Below are 20,791 nucleotides of genomic sequence, written 5' to 3'. Positions count from 1 at the left end.
TGGCCAATTATAATAAGAAACACAAAATCAGTCTGAGAAATTAAAAAAAAAAAAGAGAAGAGAAGAGATACTAAAAAAGCTGACAGATTTCATCACTTACTTACCAGGCAGTTAAGTATGTGTTTTAAGTACCTCTTTTATATATTTACTGCCTTTATTTTGGATGCTTTTTTCATCATTTGTGCTAGGTATAACACAAAAGTAAGTGCAGTTTCCCACTAGCTGGATTATAGTACATCTTTACAGAGAAGAGTATCTTGTGTGCAGTGTCCGGGTTGGCTCACTTAGAATATTAAGGTGTAAGTCATCAGGATCAATTAAGTACAAGGATCTATCTGAGTACAAGACAGAGATAGACTTAGTAGAGGGAGTCCAGTGAAGAGGCACAATGATTAGAAGACTGGAGCACCTCTCATTCAAGGAGCAGCTGAGAGCTAGGACTGTTCAATCTGGAGAAGAGAAGGCTCAGGGGGGGATCTCATCCATGTGTACAAATACCTGATGGAAGGATTGAAGATGACAGAGCCAGGCTCTTCTCAGGGGTGCACAGAGATAGAACAAGGGGCGATGGGAACAAACTGAACAACAAACAGGAAATTCCATCTGAAAGTAAAACACCTTTGGAAGGTGTTCAAAACCTGACTGAACACAGCCCTGGGCAACCTGCTGTCACTGACCCTGCTTTGAGCAGGAGGCTTGAAGTAGATGGTCTCCAGAGGTGCCTTCCAATCTCAGCTATTGCGTAAAGAGCTTTATACTCTTTTGTGTATAGGTGTTATGCTACATTCTCTCTCTCTATATATATATATACACACCTCAAAAAACCCCACTAAAACCAACCAAATCAAAGAAGGCAGCTGATTCTTAATCAATGCTCAGATCAGCCTAGCTATACTAGAAAACAAGACGGGAAGATAGTGCTGACTTTTCTGTATTTGTTCCTCATTGGAACTGGCATCTGTGGAGGGCCAAAATTTTTTGGGATCTTTTCAGAGCAATTATTTGATTCTACCTCATCAATAAACTCTCAATAATGGTTTCCTTTGGTTCCCATTTCCTTTTAAGACTATGTGGCTAGCTATAGCTACATAAGACTACTTGCATAAGAGTATTCTGAACTGACAAAGTTTAACACAGAAATTGGGTGTGGAGTCAGGCGCTAAAGATGAGTGTTTTGCACTCAACAATTCATCAGCGCAGGGCTGCATACAGCTTATGTAATTTTGGTTACAGCCTCTGTATTTACCTTTAGACAGGCTCACACTGCACAAATCATGGAAAGCAGTGAACCCACTCTGTTTGTGGCCTGAAAGAGGTGGCATCTGGCAACACAAAATCCTTCTCAGGCTACTCAGGCTTGAATGCTCTGACAAATCACCACATGTATCATGACCACCTCACTCCTGAACAAAGATGAGAAAAAAAACAGTACTGCATCCACCACAGAACTCCTGATTTTACATTAAAATTGTATTTTAAACATAAGGAACACACAGGAGAACAAGGAATTTATTATCACGTAATTTTATGCCTTGGTAATTCAAGTTCTACTTGTTTTAAAAAAACAAACGTTGATTAAACACTTACAGACACAAATCTCGGCACCTGCGGGGCCCAGAGGGAAAGAAGCGCTGGTTTTCCCACCTGCGGCGCCCTGCCCCGCAGCCTCGGGGGAGGAGGCCCAGGCTGGTGCGGCGCTCCCGTCCAGCTCAGCTGCAGATGGCGAGGAAACCACTTTCTCCTTCACCCAGAGCAGCACTCTCCGCGTAAGCCCGCTCGCAGGACGCGGGAGAGCTCCACAGCACCGCCCGCCGCGGGGCTCCGGGCCGCCTCTCCTCAGCGCGGGCGGACAACTCCTCAGGCAGCCGGCTCGCGCAGCTGAGCCGCCGTTTGAGCGCGAAAAGCACGAGGCGGCGCTGCACGGCGGCAGCGCGTGCCCCGTCGCCCCCCTCAGACGCGAAGCGTCCCCGGCCACATCACGTGTATTTCACCTTTGCAACACGCGTGTAATTAGGAGTTTTGGAATAAAACGCGAAACTCAAAATATCGGTAACTTGCACTTTTCTTGAACTGTGCAGAATTTCTAACAGCAATGATGAAAGGTCAAATAACATTATCTCCAAAAAGGTTTAGGTATGGGGTTTCCCCCTTGGAATTTCACTACTTCATAGTGAAATTACAACAAACTGCCTATAGTGCTGGTCTGGTCATGCCAGAGCGGAAGCTGATCTTTCATCAGCTACCAACAGAAATTCTACCTGGAAACTGCACGTTCCATCAGCATCCAGGATACTTGTCCTACAGCGTAAAACATCATTGTATGGTATGAACACACTTAAGCTGCATCCACACTCAAGATTATTTTGTTGCTAATTTTTCACTGGTAAAGCACTAACTGAAAAAGAGATGCAATTACAAAGAAAGACTTGCAAGATTCCAAACCTCAGAATGCCAGCTCAGCTGAGGCCCAGCAGGCACTGCTGCTCCAGGGGGTTTGTATCCCACCTCCTTTGCTGAGTCCATATGGGGAAGCGTCAGAGCCTCATCCTGCAAACTGACCATAAAGGTGAGAATATACTGCATAGGAAACGAACAGACCCTGACAGACCCCCGGGCAATGGCCGCTTTTCCATGTAGAATACGTGTTGTTATCTCAGGGGCAGGCTATCACTTCTGCGAGGCTGTAGCGCAGGCGATGCAGCCTTTTGCAACACGATTGTATCTTGCCCATTCCTGAATTTCAGTAAGGATTCCCTTAGTGTGTTATACCCTTGTTGATACTTGTGCTTAATTCTCAAGAAACTCTGGAAGAACAAATCGACCAAATAAGAAATAAATCACATCACATAAATTCATCTGAATTACTTTATTTTTTACAATAATAAAAAATAAATTAGTCATAAACAAAAATAGTTAACATTTTTTCATCAAAGAGAAAATGTATACAATATGAAAAGGATGCTGTACAGTTCTGGTTCAGGTGCATTGCCATGGATACATATTCCTGAACGAGTCAGAAAGCAATTTGCCTATACTCTCCCCTTTAATTCACTCAAGGAACTGGCTAATCAGAAAGTTTAGAAATTCGTATTATGGACTTACAGTATGACATATATACAAAAATATATATGTAATACCTGTGCTATAAAATTCCATAAAAAGCTGGGTTAGTATAATGAAAGAGCTGGACAAAATTTGAATGGTATATGTAAATAAATACATATTAGGTCCCTTTTAATAAAAAATCTGCCTATTCTAAATATTTGAAATATTTTGGTGCAGTGGCTCGTTCCATAGACACAGCTCAGAATTACATATTTCCCATAGACATCTTGTATTTACAAATAACAACAAAATAAGTTATAATAAAGTATATCCTTCTGCCAAAATCAATTATGAGGGTCAAGTAGACAATTTTATACATATTAAAAAAGTTAGGGTTTCTTTTGTCTCCAGTCCTTCCTGATCCTCTCTGGTAGATCCTGAGTGACTACGATGGGACTTCACAAGCTCACATGTATCCAACCCCTGCCAAGGCCACTGGTCTCAAGAAACCCAAACACAGCATGGACAAAACAGTTCAGGGCAAGCAGCAACGAGAGACTGTCGCTGGGAGGTCGATGATTTCTCAGAATTAAGCTCCTCACCAGATACAGTGGTAGTTATCTATAATCCATTAGAGTAAACGGGGATATAGAAGATTGGGAACTCTTAAGAACTTGGTTGCTAAAAGCTGAGAAGCAAAGAGCTGAGTTCAGGTCTGGTGCGAGTTCTCTTAAACGGAATTTTCTCCCTTTCACCAGGTCTGAATTTCACCCACACTATCGAGATACTATAATGATGACAAGTTTGCTTTAAAATATATTGAAATATACTGAAATATATTGAAAATGCTTAGTGGATGATTTTTCATTTCTGATACAGAAATAATTATTTTACTCCATTTTCTAAACAACAGCTGATGTATCCCCCACAAAGATACTCCTCTGTAAGCTTAGGAATAAAGGAAATTTACTTTCAGTGTTCAAAATTTCCTATTTTGTGTTCCAATTGCAGACACGCATATAAATTACCTGCCCAATACACAGAACAGTTCTTAAAGAAGTCAGAGACACTAAGTGTAAGTCTCAAGAAAATCAGGTAGACACACAGTTTTTCCTTTCTGAGTGTGAACAGCATAATTCTCTTTTTTTAATGCAACAGGTGTGAGATGTGAGAATGAAGGGCCACTACATACTTTAATAGCTGTGCAATCACAGGTTTGTTGCGCAGGAATTAAGTAGCTACTTTAATACTATGCATTTAAAACTAGCCAACATGGACAGATACACACACACAAAAAAAGAATAAAATCACTGGACTGGCAGGAACATATCTCGCTCAATAGCTGGGCTTATTTCTAACACAGATTCTTATGAACCAAATGGCCAATTCAGGATTTTCAGTAATTCTGGCAAAATTGAATATTGTCAAGGGGTGGAGGTGACATAAGAGGAAGAGGAGAACATTTGTGGGTGTGAAAGGGAGACAGGTCAGGATGAGGATGAAGAAAAGCAAAGCCCTTCAAAGCACATTTTACTACTTATGTTAGTATAGATAATAAAGAGTGGAAGCAAAGTTTTTACTTCGGAAGGCATAACCTCCCCTTTACTACCCACAAGCTGTTTCCAGCACTTACCTCCCTCCTCACTCAGTGGTGACCACTGGCACCTTCTAGGATGTGGACATAAGCAAGGTAAGTAGCAAGGTCCTGGCAATACTGCTGCCCCATATGGTCTTCTGTTCTATGAGTTTCACGTACTCACTTGAGTCATGACCACTTTTATCAAGTCTATGAACAAGTAACCTAAAATATGTGTTTGCATTAACATGTCATTAACTTAACATGCTCTGCAACACATTGGGTTTTTTCTGTGTAAAAGCTCTAAACTCTGAACTGCACTGTACTGTCATAAAAGCGGGATCTAACCAACAACATTAAAACCGGGGTGTAATGAGGAAGACACTAGTTCCCAGTGCAGGGATACTGAGGTAGTCCTGCATCAAGTCAGTGGGCATGCGCTACAGCTGGACTGCAAGGCAAGCAGGCTTGCAAGAACACCCATGTCTCCTGCCCTGCACTCCCCAGCACTCGACTGCCTGCTAACAAGCCCTTCCCTAATTCAGAGCCCTGGGGACGGAAGGTCAGTGACACTAAAGCAAACACTAATTCTGTCTCATTGCTGCCCAGTCAGACACAAGGTCATCCCCACCGGAGCAACCCTCATGCTTCCACACCATCTTCTTTGGCTTCTCAGCTAGCAAGAGGAAGGAAGAACTCCATGAATTCAGTGCTGCTAATGAGTGCTCTCAAATTTGGCATGCGATTGCTACAGACAAGCAATTCTGCCTACATATGCTTGGATCTGACACTGTGCAGGAGCTAGCAAACCCTGATGGACCCTTGATAACTTGATAAACAACTGCACCAGCAGTCCTCAATTCCAGAAGGAAAGTGCTTTGAGACACAGAGCCTGCTCTAGATGGAGCCAATTTTGGCCAGCTGCCTGTCTGCAAGACATGAAAGCTGTATGCTGATTTTACCCCTATAAGCAGTTAGACTGCTTAGACTCTTTAAATCAACCGTCTACAGCAGTCATCCTACACTTACTCTGGTCTTACTGGATTGTGTAAGGTGACAATCTTTAAGATGAGGAAGCATTCTTTTCCACCATTCTGCAGGATTTTGACTGATGTTAAAATATCAGAAAAAGAAATAAAAGCATTCAAACTCAGAAGCCTGCATCATTTCTTACTTACATTGGTTTTACACCTGATCCAATTTTACTGCATTCATTAAGGCCACCTCTGATTTACGGTGAAAGTAAAATCAGGCCCTCTGCAGGCATCATCCTAAATTGGTGCACTGTTCTGTTCAAACAAACGCTTCCTATAGTCACAATTTCAAAAGTGCACTTTGTGTGATGGTGAAATCTGTAGCATTTACATTCTGTAGATAATACTAGTACCTCAAAGTGCTGAAAAGAAGGGTTCATTAGTTCATTTTGCAGGAACAACTACTGTGATTATGCTAACACATGAGAAGACATGATAAATGATTAAGTTCAGCAACATTCTGGCAGTTTCCTTATCATTAGATGTTTAATTAGGTGAAACGTTTTTGGTTTATCTGGTACACTTGAAAACTCTCCCTTTACTAAAAAAAGTACAGCTTGTATAATCATAATTTACTGTATCCAATTCACAAAGGTGTACACATTAGGCATAATACAAGGTTATATTGCTATGTGTATGTATATATTCTTCGATATGTAGCTCCCATGAACTCTGTTTACTTTAAGCTTAATGGAGCCTAAAAGATGATAATCTTTACAAAGTAACCCAATGGCCACATATTCCAGAGCAAAATAGCATATTTTATAAAAGACCAGGATCGCCTGTCTATGTGCTGACTCGCTCAGAGCCAAAAGCGTGTGCAAGCAGATTATTTTCTATGAACTGATTGCAAACCTGATTACCTCTCTGTATTTCATTCGTCTTGTGGTTTCAGAAAGTCTTTTTATGGAACAGGTATTTCCCTCAAGCTGACAGGATACACTTCCTTGGGACAAAAGAGACAACAGCAAAAATTACATACTCTATGTCCAAATATGCTGCAATGAGATATCCAGAAGAAAATCTGTATTTACAAATACTGGATTCCAGAGTTGGTTATGCTGCACTTTCCCCATATCATTCTTTGGTCAAGAATCTAAGGAATATGATCACAGATCTGTACGTTCTCTTCCTGGATAAATCTTCATAATACAAGGGAATAGGACTGTGAAAGATTAATGAATTCAAATGAAAGGTTTTCATTTTAACAATTAACACTTCTGTTTCTAAAAGTTTTGTTATCAATTCATTACAGTGAAAAAGCCCAAATCAAGGTGTACAGAAACACCTTGGTTTATAGTCACGAAGAGTAACTTCGAAGTTTAGGGGAAACACTTCTTCATTTCACTTAGGCAAACAGTAGTAGTTCATCACGGCCAAAACACATTTTTCATGAGTGATCAAATCAAAAAATCTAAGGTTTGTCTCAATCCAAAGCAGCTTTTGAACTACAGGAGTTCCACAGTCCTGTGGTTTCCAGCACACAAACTGATGTGACCAGTACCACACCCAGCAACCTTTGCCTCCCCATGCCCAAGCTCTCTTCTACATCCTCTCCACCAAAGCAGTAAGAACAACAATGAGGCTCATCAGTAGCAGGACACCTTAATCACTGTTATATCACATCACTGGGAGTGACTTAACACACATTATTAAAACTGTTTTTCAACTCAGACAACAGGCACCTTACAAATAGATGCACAGTTGGGTATCACTAATTTACAAGCAATATGTTGTAATAAACAGCTGAATAAGCAGAGGTGTTTATTTTTTCCCTCAGCCTTATTTACACATTTGAAAGACCTCTCAGGTAAATGCTAGAGAATATGCAGATGAGGCAAAAGCTTTCATCAGCACATTCGATTTGCTTTTAGCAAGTCCCAAGGCTGAGTACAGTACTTGCAGAAATGAAAAATCACCACCTAAATTCAGCTCTAAGTCTGGAGCCATTCTTGAGTTGTAAAAAAGGAGTGACATGAATAGATCTGCTGGATGAAACAATGACTAAAGACAAGTATGTTGTAATAACTGATCAAAACCTGAAGAATGTCAATAGCCAAGACCTCCTGTTACAGATACTCAGCTACTACACTCATACTGCTGCCTGATTTCAAGAGTAACAGACTACTATGAAGCACAGAGGCCTGCCTCCTTTGGTGGTTGCTTCAGAAACTGGTGACATATCCAGACTAGGTCTGGACAAAGTCCTTTGGTATGGTAGTTGTTAAGCAATAGTGCAGAGACAAGACATTATGCAAGGTATCAGTTCACTGATATAACTGCCCTCCAGGAAAGAGACCTTGCCAATGGAAACAATCACTTTTTTTATACCAGCAAAGGCTCTTCACCTCTCTGGTAAATCTGTCTTACTGACAGCTGCAGTTGTTAAAGGGCTAGACACTAGTGGCACTGTGGTAGGTAATGTATTTTAAAATCCATACAAAATTAGAAAAGTGTAACTTTAAGAGTTTATGAATTAAATATAAAGGCACTTTTTGGCAGTCAAGTGTATATGTATTTGCTGCCTGAGGACAGGAAGTTAGTTAAAAGTACAACTGAGAGAGCTTAACAGTGACTTTAATTTATTATAAATGGACTGAAATAATTAAAAATATATGTTAGAGTGCTAAGAAACTGATGATAAATGGGTCTTCAAGGGTCTGGTTCTTTGTGAAGTAATTTTTCTCACATGCACGTTTCATTGATTTAGTCGTCTAATTTAAGGCAGTCCAAAATACCAAGTAAGAGTAAGCACTCAGAAAATAATGCAGCAGCTGCATCCATACTGGTCAAATATCTCCAGTAATTGCCTGTGATTGGCTTAGTTTTCATTGATTTCACAATACTAAGGCTCGTATGTTCTTTAAATAATTATCTGCTGAGCAGGCGCAAAGAATAGTATCATTAAAAATTAATGCTTTAAAAAGATCATGGTTTTACAACAAACATTTTAAAAAAGATAACTGCACAATAACTGAAAGGGTGTGAGATTTAACCATAGTCTTGATGTACTCAACAATATAAAAAACCCATCTCTAAGAAGCTAAAACCTGCTGTAGTCAAAACAATAACACTGTTCAAGCTCCATCGAAGACTGACATTGTCACTTTGAGTAGAAGAGTATTTGTTATCTGCGTCCTAGAAACCCTGATTGTCTGTTTGCCACACGTGTACAGGATGCACAACAGGCTGTTTTGTAATAGGTGTAGACACAGAGCCGGGCCTGAACCACCACATTGCAATTGTAGTATTTATCTTTGCAGTTCTCATCTGTGGAGAAAAAAGGAAGAGAGAAGAAACTGAAGGAAACAGTCTTAGAGCAACAAATAACCAATCCCCTTTCTTTTTATTATGTAAAATGCCTTGGACTTGTATTTAAACTTTCATTGTCAGGTTAAAATAGGCTACCTATGCAAATAAGTTAGATTATTCAAGATTTTCTACATTTAAAATAGAGATACATAAAACGGTGGAAGAAATGTACCTATCCCCATTCATACTGTTGTGTGGTTTTTTTGGGGTTTGGTTGCTGGTTTTTTTAAATACAAAATTTGTCTTTTAAAGATGATAGGCAAGTCTCTAGTACTCTTCACTTAGGTACCTGTCCATTTCATTTTTAGATTCACAGGTACTATTCTCTCATGGCAGTGTACAGGTGGCACCGGAACCTGCAAATGCTATTTTCAAGTACTGACATATGTAAATACTGGAAAACAGTAAACCATCTCCCTCCTTAGATTACTAGATTACTTAGATAACTAGATTCAAAAAAGACAAAAGTTGGTGTAAACATTCCCCATTTTTCTAAGCTGTTAGGATGTGGTCTGTTCACATTTTGAAGTTTTCCTTTACAGCCAACAGGGCTAGAAATACTTTTTAAGTAACTAAGATTTTCATATGATCATGTATGTGATCACAGAAACTAAGATGTTAAGAAAAAGACTAAATGACAAAACACTAATAGTAGATGTAAAAATGAGCAATTCTGTACAAACCTGTTTTAAATAAAGAAATAACACAAATACATTAACGTTTTTAAATAATATTGGTATACCAGGTTTTTTTATATAGTTAAATTAGGTTGAAGAATAATTCTCAACTGAAAATTGTAGAACGTTAGTTAAAACTGTTTCTAAATACTTGCATCTTCCTTTCCCTAGTCTTCCTCATTACTATTAAGATAAAATCTGTATGAGATGAATGACTAATTCCAATGTCAAATTATGTGTGTGTATATTTACTATATTTAAAAGAGAATTGCTTAATTGCCCTTGATGTCTTATTGTTATTTGTTCTTACAGAACCTGCTACCAAATACAGTGTATTATACATGATCTCCTTTTTGTTTTAAAGACTCTGCCAAGAGAAACTCTTGAGAGTGCAAGGAGGCTGCATAAAAACACCCTGTATGTCCTGCTTTCACAGAAGCAGATTTCTCACATTCTCAGCAACTTTAAAAGCCAGCTTCTTACATGTTACAAGGAAAACAGTTTTAATCAGAAATGAAAGCCTACTTTCACACCATAGAAAAGAGCTGTATTTTTTGTAAAAATAAAACCCTGAACTTGATAAAGAAAATATACTCTAAAACCTCTGCAAGATTATTAAATATTTTCTCCGCTAGATGGAGTTCCACAGCTAAACCAGAAGGTTCCTCTTCTTTACCTATTTCAGGGATACAATCTTGTGTGTTACATGGTTCTTTTTCTTCAGGTTTGAGCTGTGGATCACACTGAGTGCTGGCTGTCATGTCATCTGATAGACATCGTACCTCTCGAACCCGAAATCCTCCTTCACAGGATTTGGAACACTGAAACACAAAAGCTGAAGTTCATGAAGACCATATGAGATGTGCAAAGAAAAAAAAAAAAAGGGAACCTTGAAGCCAGACCCTGGTATTGCTGTAGCCTTTTATCAACTTCACCACTTCTGTTGCTTTTCGCTTTCTAACTATAAAGTCCTTAACATATAGGTGCAATTTTTTTAAAGGTTCAAAAACATTTTTTTGACAACAGGGGCAACAACTGGACAAGTAAATGTGGTAGACACTGCACAACTGAAAGCACGCTAGAGTATTTCCCTTTCTAAATGCATTAGGTAGCTTCTTGCTTCTTTTATTAGTCGTCTTGTTCTCTGCTTATTTATACATATCTCCCAAACCTACTCTGTCCACAGTGTTCACATTTCTTACTTTAAGAACTTCCTGCACTGGGCTTTACTACTTGACTGCACTGGCGTCCACTGCCCTTTTGCCTCCATTTATATACGATCAGGAATAATTTTAATTGCCCTTTTTCTAGGGCTCAATTATTTTTCACTTCTTGCAGCACCACAATTTTACTAAGCATTATACGTTTCTTTGAATTTCCAAAGTAAATATTTCTGTGCTCCTTCAAAGTCTGTTATGAAGCCAGAGACTTTTGTACTTGCTTGTCATGGTATTTTTAAAGCCAATTATCACACATTTCTGCCCATATACTGAAGCAAATCCCCTGTTGACTTCAAGAATTTTGCCTGAGTGAGGTCTTTGAGATTTGGCTTACTGTCCAGTTTGACCTAAATGCTCACAAACTTAATTAAACCTGGGTCATTTATAATTATTAAAACCTTAACAGCCCCAAACTAGTAAGAACGCTTTCTGATTTTTTGGCATAATTACTTCTTTTCCTAACATTGCAAAAAAACCTCATCATTATTATAAAATCAGATATTGTAGCAAACTAACTAAAATATTCTCAATAATGTATTCTTGAATTGCTCCTTCAAGTACAACCTTTCCCCACTTTAGAAAAGACATAGCCCTGTGGTGACAAAAATAGAATACTTGTGAGTTTTTAAGTAATTACTCTTGTTCTGTGCCTGTATAGATTATTCTAATTATCCCACATCCAACAATAAGAACTTCAGTTCAGGTTTGTGAAGATCTTAAACACTTAAAATGGAACCAAGACAGAATTTAGATGTTACGTACAACACACGATACACAACCCCCAGCATTCTGCGTTAGCTAGCCATTTAATCTCCTTGACTGAGAGGCCATGCCATTTATCCTAGGTCATGTAACAAGTTTGCTGAAGATATGAACTGGACAGTTTGAAAACCTAGTACAGGGGCTTTGAACCAGCCATTCTGCTCACAGCTAACTCCATAATCCTTTCTATTCAGGTCTACCAGTAAGAAATACCACATATTCTGTTGGTACAGTAACAATATCAGAAGGACAACTGAAAAATGCTTAGAATATGATCTTGTAAAACCTCAGCTAGCGTATGTATTTGTTCCTACAGCGAAGATGGTCACAAAGGCTTAGACTTTTAAGGATTTTTAGATGCCAATTCTTAAGAAGTTACTTAACTACGGATCTCTAAATTCCTATCAGGTTCTGAGTCTTGGCACCTTGTTTCTTCTGTGCCTGCCAAAGAGAGCATATGTTTTCGTATACCTATCTGCTGCACTCTATGGATGCAGACAGCTGTATCTCTTGTGGCTACACACCTGCAGGTTCACAATTGAAAATGAGTTTACTGATGGGTTTGCTAAGGGGAATTTATTTAAACTAAAAGCTCAGTAAAGAATCCAAAGTATTTCCTGCAACATCAAAGAACATACTTCAATCTACATGGCTTTATTATGAAGCCTAACTTGGATGCTGTTTTCAAATAATCACAGAATCATAGAATGGTTTGGGTTGGAAGGGACCTCAAAGATCATCTAGTTCCAACCCCCCTGCCATGGGCAGGGACACCCTCCACTAGACCAGGTTACATCTATACCTGCAATGAAGGAAGAAAAATCAGGATTTCCTTCAGCTGATTTATTTTGTTAAAACCATTCTACCTTCTTTTCTGCTTTTTAGTGCTGTCAGTAGGTCAGTCAAATAATTGAGCATTTAGTAAAAGGAAAAAACAAAATAATTTCTCTCTCTCATATCATGTGCATGAAGTATTTCCAAAGGTTCCTGACTAAGGGAACTCAAACTGAAGGCATCTGAGGTGCTTCCACATTTCAGAGCTGTCATTCTGCATTAGTTACTGCATTAGATATGATGATGTCATCTAAGTAGTTTTCACAGCATTTTTCATTCTAAGATGACAATGGACTTTTCTGATTTTGATTTAGGAGAAAACCATTGATTTTTGGGTAAAATTCCAATACACTTTGTCAGGTATAGGGAATGATGGAAAGATGGACGAAAGCAAAGCATTTTGTGTGACTCACGAATGTAGCCAGTCCACTTCCAGGGGAAACTGAAGATACATGAAGCTCTACAGTAAGTTTTCTCTCAGCAAAGTTCTAAGACTTACAGTGAAGAGTTTACAGTAAAACTGACTTCAAAAACTGAATACATCCCTCATTCTTTATTAAATTCTCCTTAATTTTAATGAAACTAGAGGTCTGAAAAGAACTTCTTAGTGCACTACGTAGTCTCACTAAGGGGCAAACCAACTTTATGAAACAGGAAGATTCTTGGAAGAAGAGATCAGTGATGAAAAGACAACTATGCAGTGTCTCCTTCTGGTCAAGAGACTTCCTCAATTTCCTAAGCTCCACTGGGTACTAAAGAGTATGCTTTCTTTTTAGTATCATTCCTATGCAAGATTAAGTCAATTTCATGATCAACAGTTTTATCTAAATGCTGTTGGAAAAAGACATATCAAAGAAAACTAGATACAGAAAAGCATGATAGACTTACTGTGCTCCATTCTGTATGAAACCACTTAGATCCACAGGGTTTGAGGTAGCAGGATTGCTGGCTGGGAGGTTTTTCCAAATATAAACATTCATAGGGGTTCAAAACGTCAAAATTACCTTCAGTTTTCCTAACACAAATGACTTCTCTCTGTTGAGTTCCACTGCCACATTCAGTAGAGCACTGTATCAGAGAACAAAAAAAGTGGTGGAATTGGTTATTCTACTTATGTCCTTGAACTTGTTTCCAAAGTAACGTTTCTCCACATTATTTGTTTTGGGGGAAAAAACAACACACGCTTACGCACACATACTTGCATTTTACATTGATATTAAACCAGGAAAATTGGTAAAGTTTTGCTTATTCCCTTTTCTTCGACACATATATAGACACTAACATCCCAAAATCCCTTTCCATAGTTTTATATGTTCTTTCCTCAGTAAAATGAACTTAACTGTATCTTTTCCTACACCACTGGTGTATGTATGACTTGAAGAGAAAGGAAAGGGCAAAGTATTCCTTAAGTTCCTGTGGTAGGCGTTTTATCCCTCAGAACCAGAACAATAGCCTAGATAAACCTTGGGTTATTATTATTATTATTATTATTATTATTATTATTTGAATGTAGTTCTACCATAGTACTCAGCAGTTCTAGTTAGGAACCAGGACAAGAAAATGCTGAAGGATGTAGTAATGACTTAATTCATCAAGTGACTACTGACTGTGTCAGGTATTACATATTTAATTTTTAATCTTAAAAATGGTTGCAGTGGTTAAAACCGTACTTCTGTGAATTTTTACTCCACATGGTACCACAGACTGAAAACATATTTCTAATCATTTTTATGAAGACGATGACATATGACTGTAAGTGTGCTTTTTGAGAAATCTGGAAGTGTAGTTTTACCTGTAGCTACGAAAGGAAACTGAAATTTATTTTTCTAATAAAAAGAGAAGCATAAATTACTGTCTCCATACACAGTGTTACTGCTTCTTGCTGAAGCAGGACTGTATGCACTGCACTGAACCTTTGGGGGTGACAAGGTTAGAGCACAGTTTTGTAGCTTTACAAATCCCCACATTCTGTGTGGTTTTTAGAAAATGCCTTGATCTGCCAGGGTGTTCTTTTCATGTTTGCAAGTGTCTATGTGATGCAGTGTTGGTTCCAATTCTGAAAAGCAAACTTGACTCACATGGACTCCCACTGCCCATTTAAAGGTTAAATACACACACAATACTGTTCCTGGCACTTGTGAAAAGGTTTTTAGAAGATGATTCCAGCAACATATTGGTTTCTACATTGTGTAAAGGACTATGATTTTCAAAGGCTTTTTCTAGCCTAAACCAATCAAATGTTATTAAAAGTGGGGATTTTGTTTATATTTCGGGTGGAATTTATGATCCCTTTACCTCAAAGGGTAAAAATCCCTCAGCTCAAAATCCTTGAGCTGAATGACGAACCTTGAGATGAATGCACCCAAATAAATTCTACAAGAAATAATGTAACTGCACTTTCTTTAACATTGAATATCTCTGTCACTGCTCTCTCTTAATGTTCCTCCAGAAGACAGTATCTTAACATTCAGCCTTAGCTCTAGCAGAGCATAGTATGGAAGGTCATCCACCAGTGTTCCCTCCTCCTCTGGTCTACTGACTGCTTTCATTTTGGTATTTAGTAGAAGTCAGGATTTGGCTCGTAGAATAGATGTTGTCGGATGCTTCTTTCAGGTAACATACAGCAAAGACTTTGTACCCTTGGTATGCATCAAAAAATTCAATCTCATTTAAAGAAAGAAGGTGAATTAGCTTAAAAGAACAGGAAATTGTAAAGGACAGAAATTTTCTTATTCAGAACAGTAAAGATGACCTTATTGAATGCTTCTCTCTGTGGTAGCAAGAATGGATACAAAGTTCCTATTCACCTGCATGGAGTGGTGCAAATAACAAGGCCCAGATTTTATCTGTTATTAAAGCTGCAGTTAAGTGTGTTTTAAATTTGTTACTACCCTTATACAATACAAATAATTATCACTTACACTTGAAAGCATTAGCATAGTAGTAGCCCTGAAATCTCCGTCTCAGCTGTACCAGTTTAATTTCCAACTCCTTATCACCTGGAAGGATCTTGGAATCTGAAATGCAGTGAGTTTACAGCACAGCCAAGAGACTTGTCCCCAACAACTTGATGAAGTGCTGGTACCAGCAGTCCGTAAGGCTCCCTAGGCTACGTGAGAGCCTGGGACAGAAAGGAACATAAACATCTGGGCACCAGCTGGCAGCTTCTGAAACGCCTTTGCTCCTGACAGCAGAAATGTCTATTTAGAACGAGAAGGACTATTGAGACGTGGATCAAGGGAAGAATTTACCTTGATGAAAGAGTATCAGGATACAGGCCACTAACGAAATTTTGTTCTTTTCACCTATTATCACAAATTTCAGCACAACAATACTGTGTTGGGTTTGCGTGGCAGGGTTTTGGTAGCGGGGAGGCTACAGGGGTGGCTTCTGTGAGAAGCTGCTAGAAGCTCCCCCTGTGTCTGACAGAGCCAATGCCAGCCAGCTCCAAGACGGGCCCGCCGCTGGCCAAGGCCAAGCCAATCAGCGCCTCTGTGATAACATATTTAAGAAGTAGAAAAACACTTAGAGAGAGAGAGCTTTTGCAGCCGGAGAGAGGAGTGAGAAGATGTAAGAAACTCTGCAGACACCAAGGTCAGTGCAGATGGAGGGGGAGGAGGAGCTCCAGGCGCCGGAGCAGAGATCCCCCTGCAGCCTGTGGTGAAGACCATGGTGAAGCAGGCTGTCCCCCTGCAGCCCATGGAGGAAGGATGAGGGGGTGTAGCGATTCCACCTGCAGTCCGTGGAGGACCCCACACCGGAGCAGGTGGAGGCACCTGAAGGAGGCTGCGGCCCGTGGGAAGCCCACGCTGGAGCAAGTTCCAGGCCGGACCGGTGGACCCGTGAAAAGGGGAGCCCACGCCAGGGCAGGTTTGCTGGCAGGACTTGTGACCCCGTGGGGGACCCCACGCTGGAGCAGTTTGCTCCTGAAGGTCTGCACCCCATGAGAGGGACTCCATGCTGGAGCAGGGGAATGATGAGAGGAGTCCTCCCCCTGAGGATGAAGAAGCGGCAGAAACACCGTGAGATGAACTGACCGTAACCCCCATTCCCCGTCCCCCTGTGCCGCTGAGGGGGGGAAGGTTGAAGCCGGGAGTGAAGTTGAGCCCGGGAAGATGGGAGGGGTGGGGGGAAGTGTTTTAAGAGTTGATTTTATTTTCTCATTCCTCTACTCTGTTTTGCCTAGTGATAAATTAGATGAATTCCCTCTCTAAGTTCGGTCTGTTTTGCTCGTGACGATAATTAGTGAGTGATCTCTCCCTGTCCTTATCTCGACCTGCAAGCATTTCGTTATGCCTCTTCTCCCCTGTCTAGTGAATGAGGGGAGTGAGAGCGCGGCTCTGGTGGGCACCGGTCAACCCACCACAAATACCAAAGCTAACTTTTGGATTTAGCCACTGGTTTTTGTCTTATTTATCTTTTGGATATTCCCTGTACATACATATATATCCCTGCAGGTATGCATGATTGCAAAGGCTCTACTTTAAAAGGTGCAAATCTGTTGCTTTAGCATCCCCTGAATATGCTAAGCAGCTTTCTGTTATCTTTCATTTTGTAAATACACTGGGTCAGTAGATGAGAAATAAAAATGAAAGTAACGAGGAAGAGAAGAACGAAATCTTTATTTTCATCAAAGTAAAAAGCAGCAGGTGATAAAAAGTTCTGAACATCAACTCCGCAAAATACAGAAAAAAAAACCCCAAATATTCCACAGAGATGCAGAAATACCTCATTGCACACATCTTCACTGCACAGAAATGCATTTTTTTTAATTAAAAGTTAAAAAGCAGAAAGCAAATATGTATGTTAGATATAGAGCTTACCTGTGTCCAGCCCCCAGCAAACCACTCCACTTTACCAGCACAGGGTCCATTATTACAGGGAGTTGTTTCAGAGGGTCTGTTATTGCCACAGCCTTCCAGAGGCAAACTGCTGACCTGGTTTGTCATACAGACCACTGAACGTGTACGGACTCCGTCACCACATTCTGCAGAACACTGGGGAGCAAAAGACAAAACATGGTCACTAGTCTGTCCCAGACTGCACAATGAAATGAGGAGAAGCAACAATCACAAAAAGTAAATTAATTTATGCAAAGTCAATTATTTTTACTTGTAATTCAGCTGTAGCAAATCATCTTACAGTTTCATACTTTTGAATACAGTACAAGTAGTACCTGTCCTTTACAGTCACAAAGGAAAGAAACTGAAGGATTAGGGAAGAAAGAAAACTATTTTTAAAGCTTTTTATTAGCTTTCTTACTTTCCCTTCCTTCCTCCTGTCTGTAAATTCTTTCAGTTTTCATTTTATTCATTTTTTTGCATACCAATTAATAGATCTGAGAAGGGATAACTTCTATAAGCAGCTTTTCAGACAGCAGTCATATTTCAGCCTTTGAATTGTTCTATGAGTTTCTCCCCTGACATTCAAGCTGGTTCACAGCCAGGTGAACTCTTACTCTGGTTAAAAGGACGAGGCTAGGAAGACTGCGAGGGCTGTGGCATTGGTAGTAGAATGACTGCATAGCGCACCCTGGAACTTTTCCATACAACGAGATGACAGAGTATGAGAGCAGAAAAAAAGTCAAAAACCACAAAATTTTTTGACAGGTGGTTTCAAAAGATTCAGGTAAAACCTCAGGAAAGAACGGTAACTACCACTAATTATTGCCCAACCTGTTTCAATTATAAGTTGTTAATTTGTTTTAGCAAGAGAGGTGTCCGTAGAAGTTTATGTAAATTCAATGTTGCTTTCTAATGATATGACTTCCCAGTCAATGACTAACATTCACCATTCGCAACTTTTCACTGCTAAATTCTGAAAGCTCTTAATAAATGATATGCAGATTCTTATGGCACATATTCAGAGATAGTATGTACATCATCCATAAGTCACTCAGGATAAATTCCTTTTATGCCCTTATAGTCTGGTCATTCATCTACTTCAGTGGGAAAGTCTCTGACATTCCACTGTTCTGGGCAGCATCAAACTATTGACATTTAAAAAACAGAAACACCCCAGGGAAATAATAGATTCTTGTGTTAGACTGGTTTTTTGTTGCTTAATTCTTTCTTCATCTTCCTTTTCTTTCCTTTTCTTTTAAAATGCATTTGGCAATTCACGTCTAGACCATTAAAATAAAGAAAAAGCCACATGCAGCTCACTGAAAGATATGTATATAATTGAATTTAAACAATTACAAACAATTATATTACACATGCAAAGAAAACCACAAATAAGTATGTAGTATATGGGAGAAAAAGATGCATTTGATTGACATTTCAGATTTTATTGGTTAGGAGAAACGGTGTATTACTTCCACGATGAACAGTGCATACCTTGTGAATGAATGAACACTGGATTGGAACATTTTCTGAAATTTTATTGAATAAAAGTAAGAATGATTCAAAGAACTGGTAATGAGACACAGAGTTGCCCACTAGCTTGATTTGGCTCCCATCGGTAATAACGGAAGGGTTCACATCCAGTAGTTCAAGTACAGAACAGCAGATGCCATGACAGCACCACTATTAATAATGAGATTAACCAACAGAGTCATTCATCTTCTCGAGAGAGAATGTACAATTGGTTGCAAACTATTCTTTACTCTCTCGGTCTGAAGAATACTGGTTATTTGTGTGAAACATGTAGTCATGTTGTATTTTTCCACAGATACAGTACAGAAAAACATTTGTCCTATCAGCAAGTTGTTTTCTTTCACAAGATGTTCAAACAGAAGGGCAAAGCTTTACTGAAATGGAATCCCTAGAAAACTAAAAAAGTGATTCAAATTTTTACAAGTAATTTTTTTAACAAACAAAATACAATTTTGGAATAATTAGAAATTCAGAATTTAAAGAGACGTTTATATACTGCACAGGAGTAGGAAAAAATTGCTCAGAGTTTGGAATGGTTTCTTCCTCCATCTGCAAGATCGAATAATTAAGCTTCTCTTAAATGATGCCTATAAGTAACACAATGAACCTTTTTTGTTGGTGGTGCACAACAAAATTTTCCAGTTTCACACAGATGTGTAAAATAGACTTACCTCCTCAGCAAACCAGATTTGATGGCTAAGGAGGTCTTTTCAAAGTAAACTAGCAAAATCTTGAAAATACAAGAATGATGTAAATTGTGCTAGTAGTGAACATTGTCCTGTTTATGTAAACTAAAACTAAACTAATCCCATTTCAAACCGTCCACTCCTAGGTAAACTGTTTAACTGAGCCCCATAAAATGGCTACCTTTCAAACCCACTGCACAGAAATAAATTTTGTGGCTGTTCGTATTTTATCCGGGGCAAGTATGTTCAAATACATTATGCATAGAGGACTATGCATATACTCTGCAAATACTTTTCTTATTCCTAAGTAATTTTCATTTGACAATCTAATTTGCTTTTCTGCTTTGCAAACCAGAGCTGGGAACAAGTTTAGTCTATAAAGTAATCCAGAAAATCTCCAGTCTTATGTTTTAAATGATTATGCATGAACTAGGCTTAGATATCAAATAACAAAGGAAATACCAAATGGGAAGGTATAGGGTTGTCCCACCCTCTGCTGCAAGATTTTACTACAGATTAACTGCCCTCAAAGGATTTACAAAGCAAACTTAAACATGAATGTTTCTGCGTTAAGTATTTGGTTTTTCATGTTTTTTTCTTCCTTTCAGTAAAAAAAAATCTTCCATGTGAAAGCCATGATTTTCAAAGCCCAAGGGAGGGACTAGGGAGTGTTTGCATAATGAATCCTCTCCCTTGGGTTTTCACAATTGACACACCCACTACTTTCAATTTTGTGCCATGGATTTGTTGCATTAATACATAGTAACTGCCATAACCTAACATTGCATGACATGAGGAACTTTCACAAGCTGGAACTTCTCTGTTCTGGTCCTATTATTAAAGATATTTTGTTTCACCCTCTTGTTTTAACTGGCAGAAATTCCTCAGAAACCTTAGTCTGTGGAACACCCTCCCTAGTTTTAAGGAGTCTGCCGTTTTGCCTCTTCCTGAGGTCCTTCCCTCATGAGTTCAGTTTCAGCAGCTTTCCATTCCCATTAAAAACTAAAAATAACACACACACCCCCAATCCAGTGCTCTGATAGTTGTCAGAAACAACTGTAACAGCAGTCCAGGAAAATAAGGCTAGTTCCTGCAAACTTGGAAAACTGCAAGTGGAAGCCTGAATTTTTGTCACAGCCACAGGGCATGGTAGAGCAAAAAACCTCTTTAACAGTGCAAGTTCCCTTTCACTAATATGCCAGCTCTACTCATTACCCTCAACTGGGGCAACAGACCACAAGAAAGAGGCAGCAGGAAATCTGCAACTC

At 39.2% G+C, this 20,791-nt stretch overlaps 1 protein-coding gene across 3 annotated transcripts in view; it reads right to left on the bottom strand.

The window, feature by feature from the left end:
- Window positions 1-2,851: 2,851 nt before the first annotated feature.
- THSD4 (thrombospondin type 1 domain containing 4) overlaps window positions 2,852-20,791 on the bottom strand; it is a 354,361-nt gene continuing 336,421 nt past the window's right edge. For all 3 annotated transcript variants that reach the window (XM_054836973.1, XM_054836972.1, XM_054836974.1), the window contains 4 exons: window positions 17,284-17,457; window positions 13,349-13,528; window positions 10,321-10,465; window positions 2,852-8,925 (listed from right to left, as the gene is read on the bottom strand). In XM_054836973.1, the coding sequence (XP_054692948.1) occupies window positions 8,783-8,925; window positions 10,321-10,465; window positions 13,349-13,528; window positions 17,284-17,457 (642 nt within the window). In that variant the 3' untranslated portion in view covers window positions 2,852-8,782. The remainder of the gene's footprint in view (window positions 8,926-10,320; window positions 10,466-13,348; window positions 13,529-17,283; window positions 17,458-20,791) is intronic.

Source organism: Grus americana, chromosome 10, assembly GCF_028858705.1.
Source record: "Grus americana isolate bGruAme1 chromosome 10, bGruAme1.mat, whole genome shotgun sequence".
Taxonomy (NCBI): Eukaryota; Metazoa; Chordata; class Aves; order Gruiformes; family Gruidae; genus Grus; species Grus americana.
Note: the sequence above shows the minus strand (reverse complement) of the source record. Positions and strands in the feature narration are given on the sequence as shown.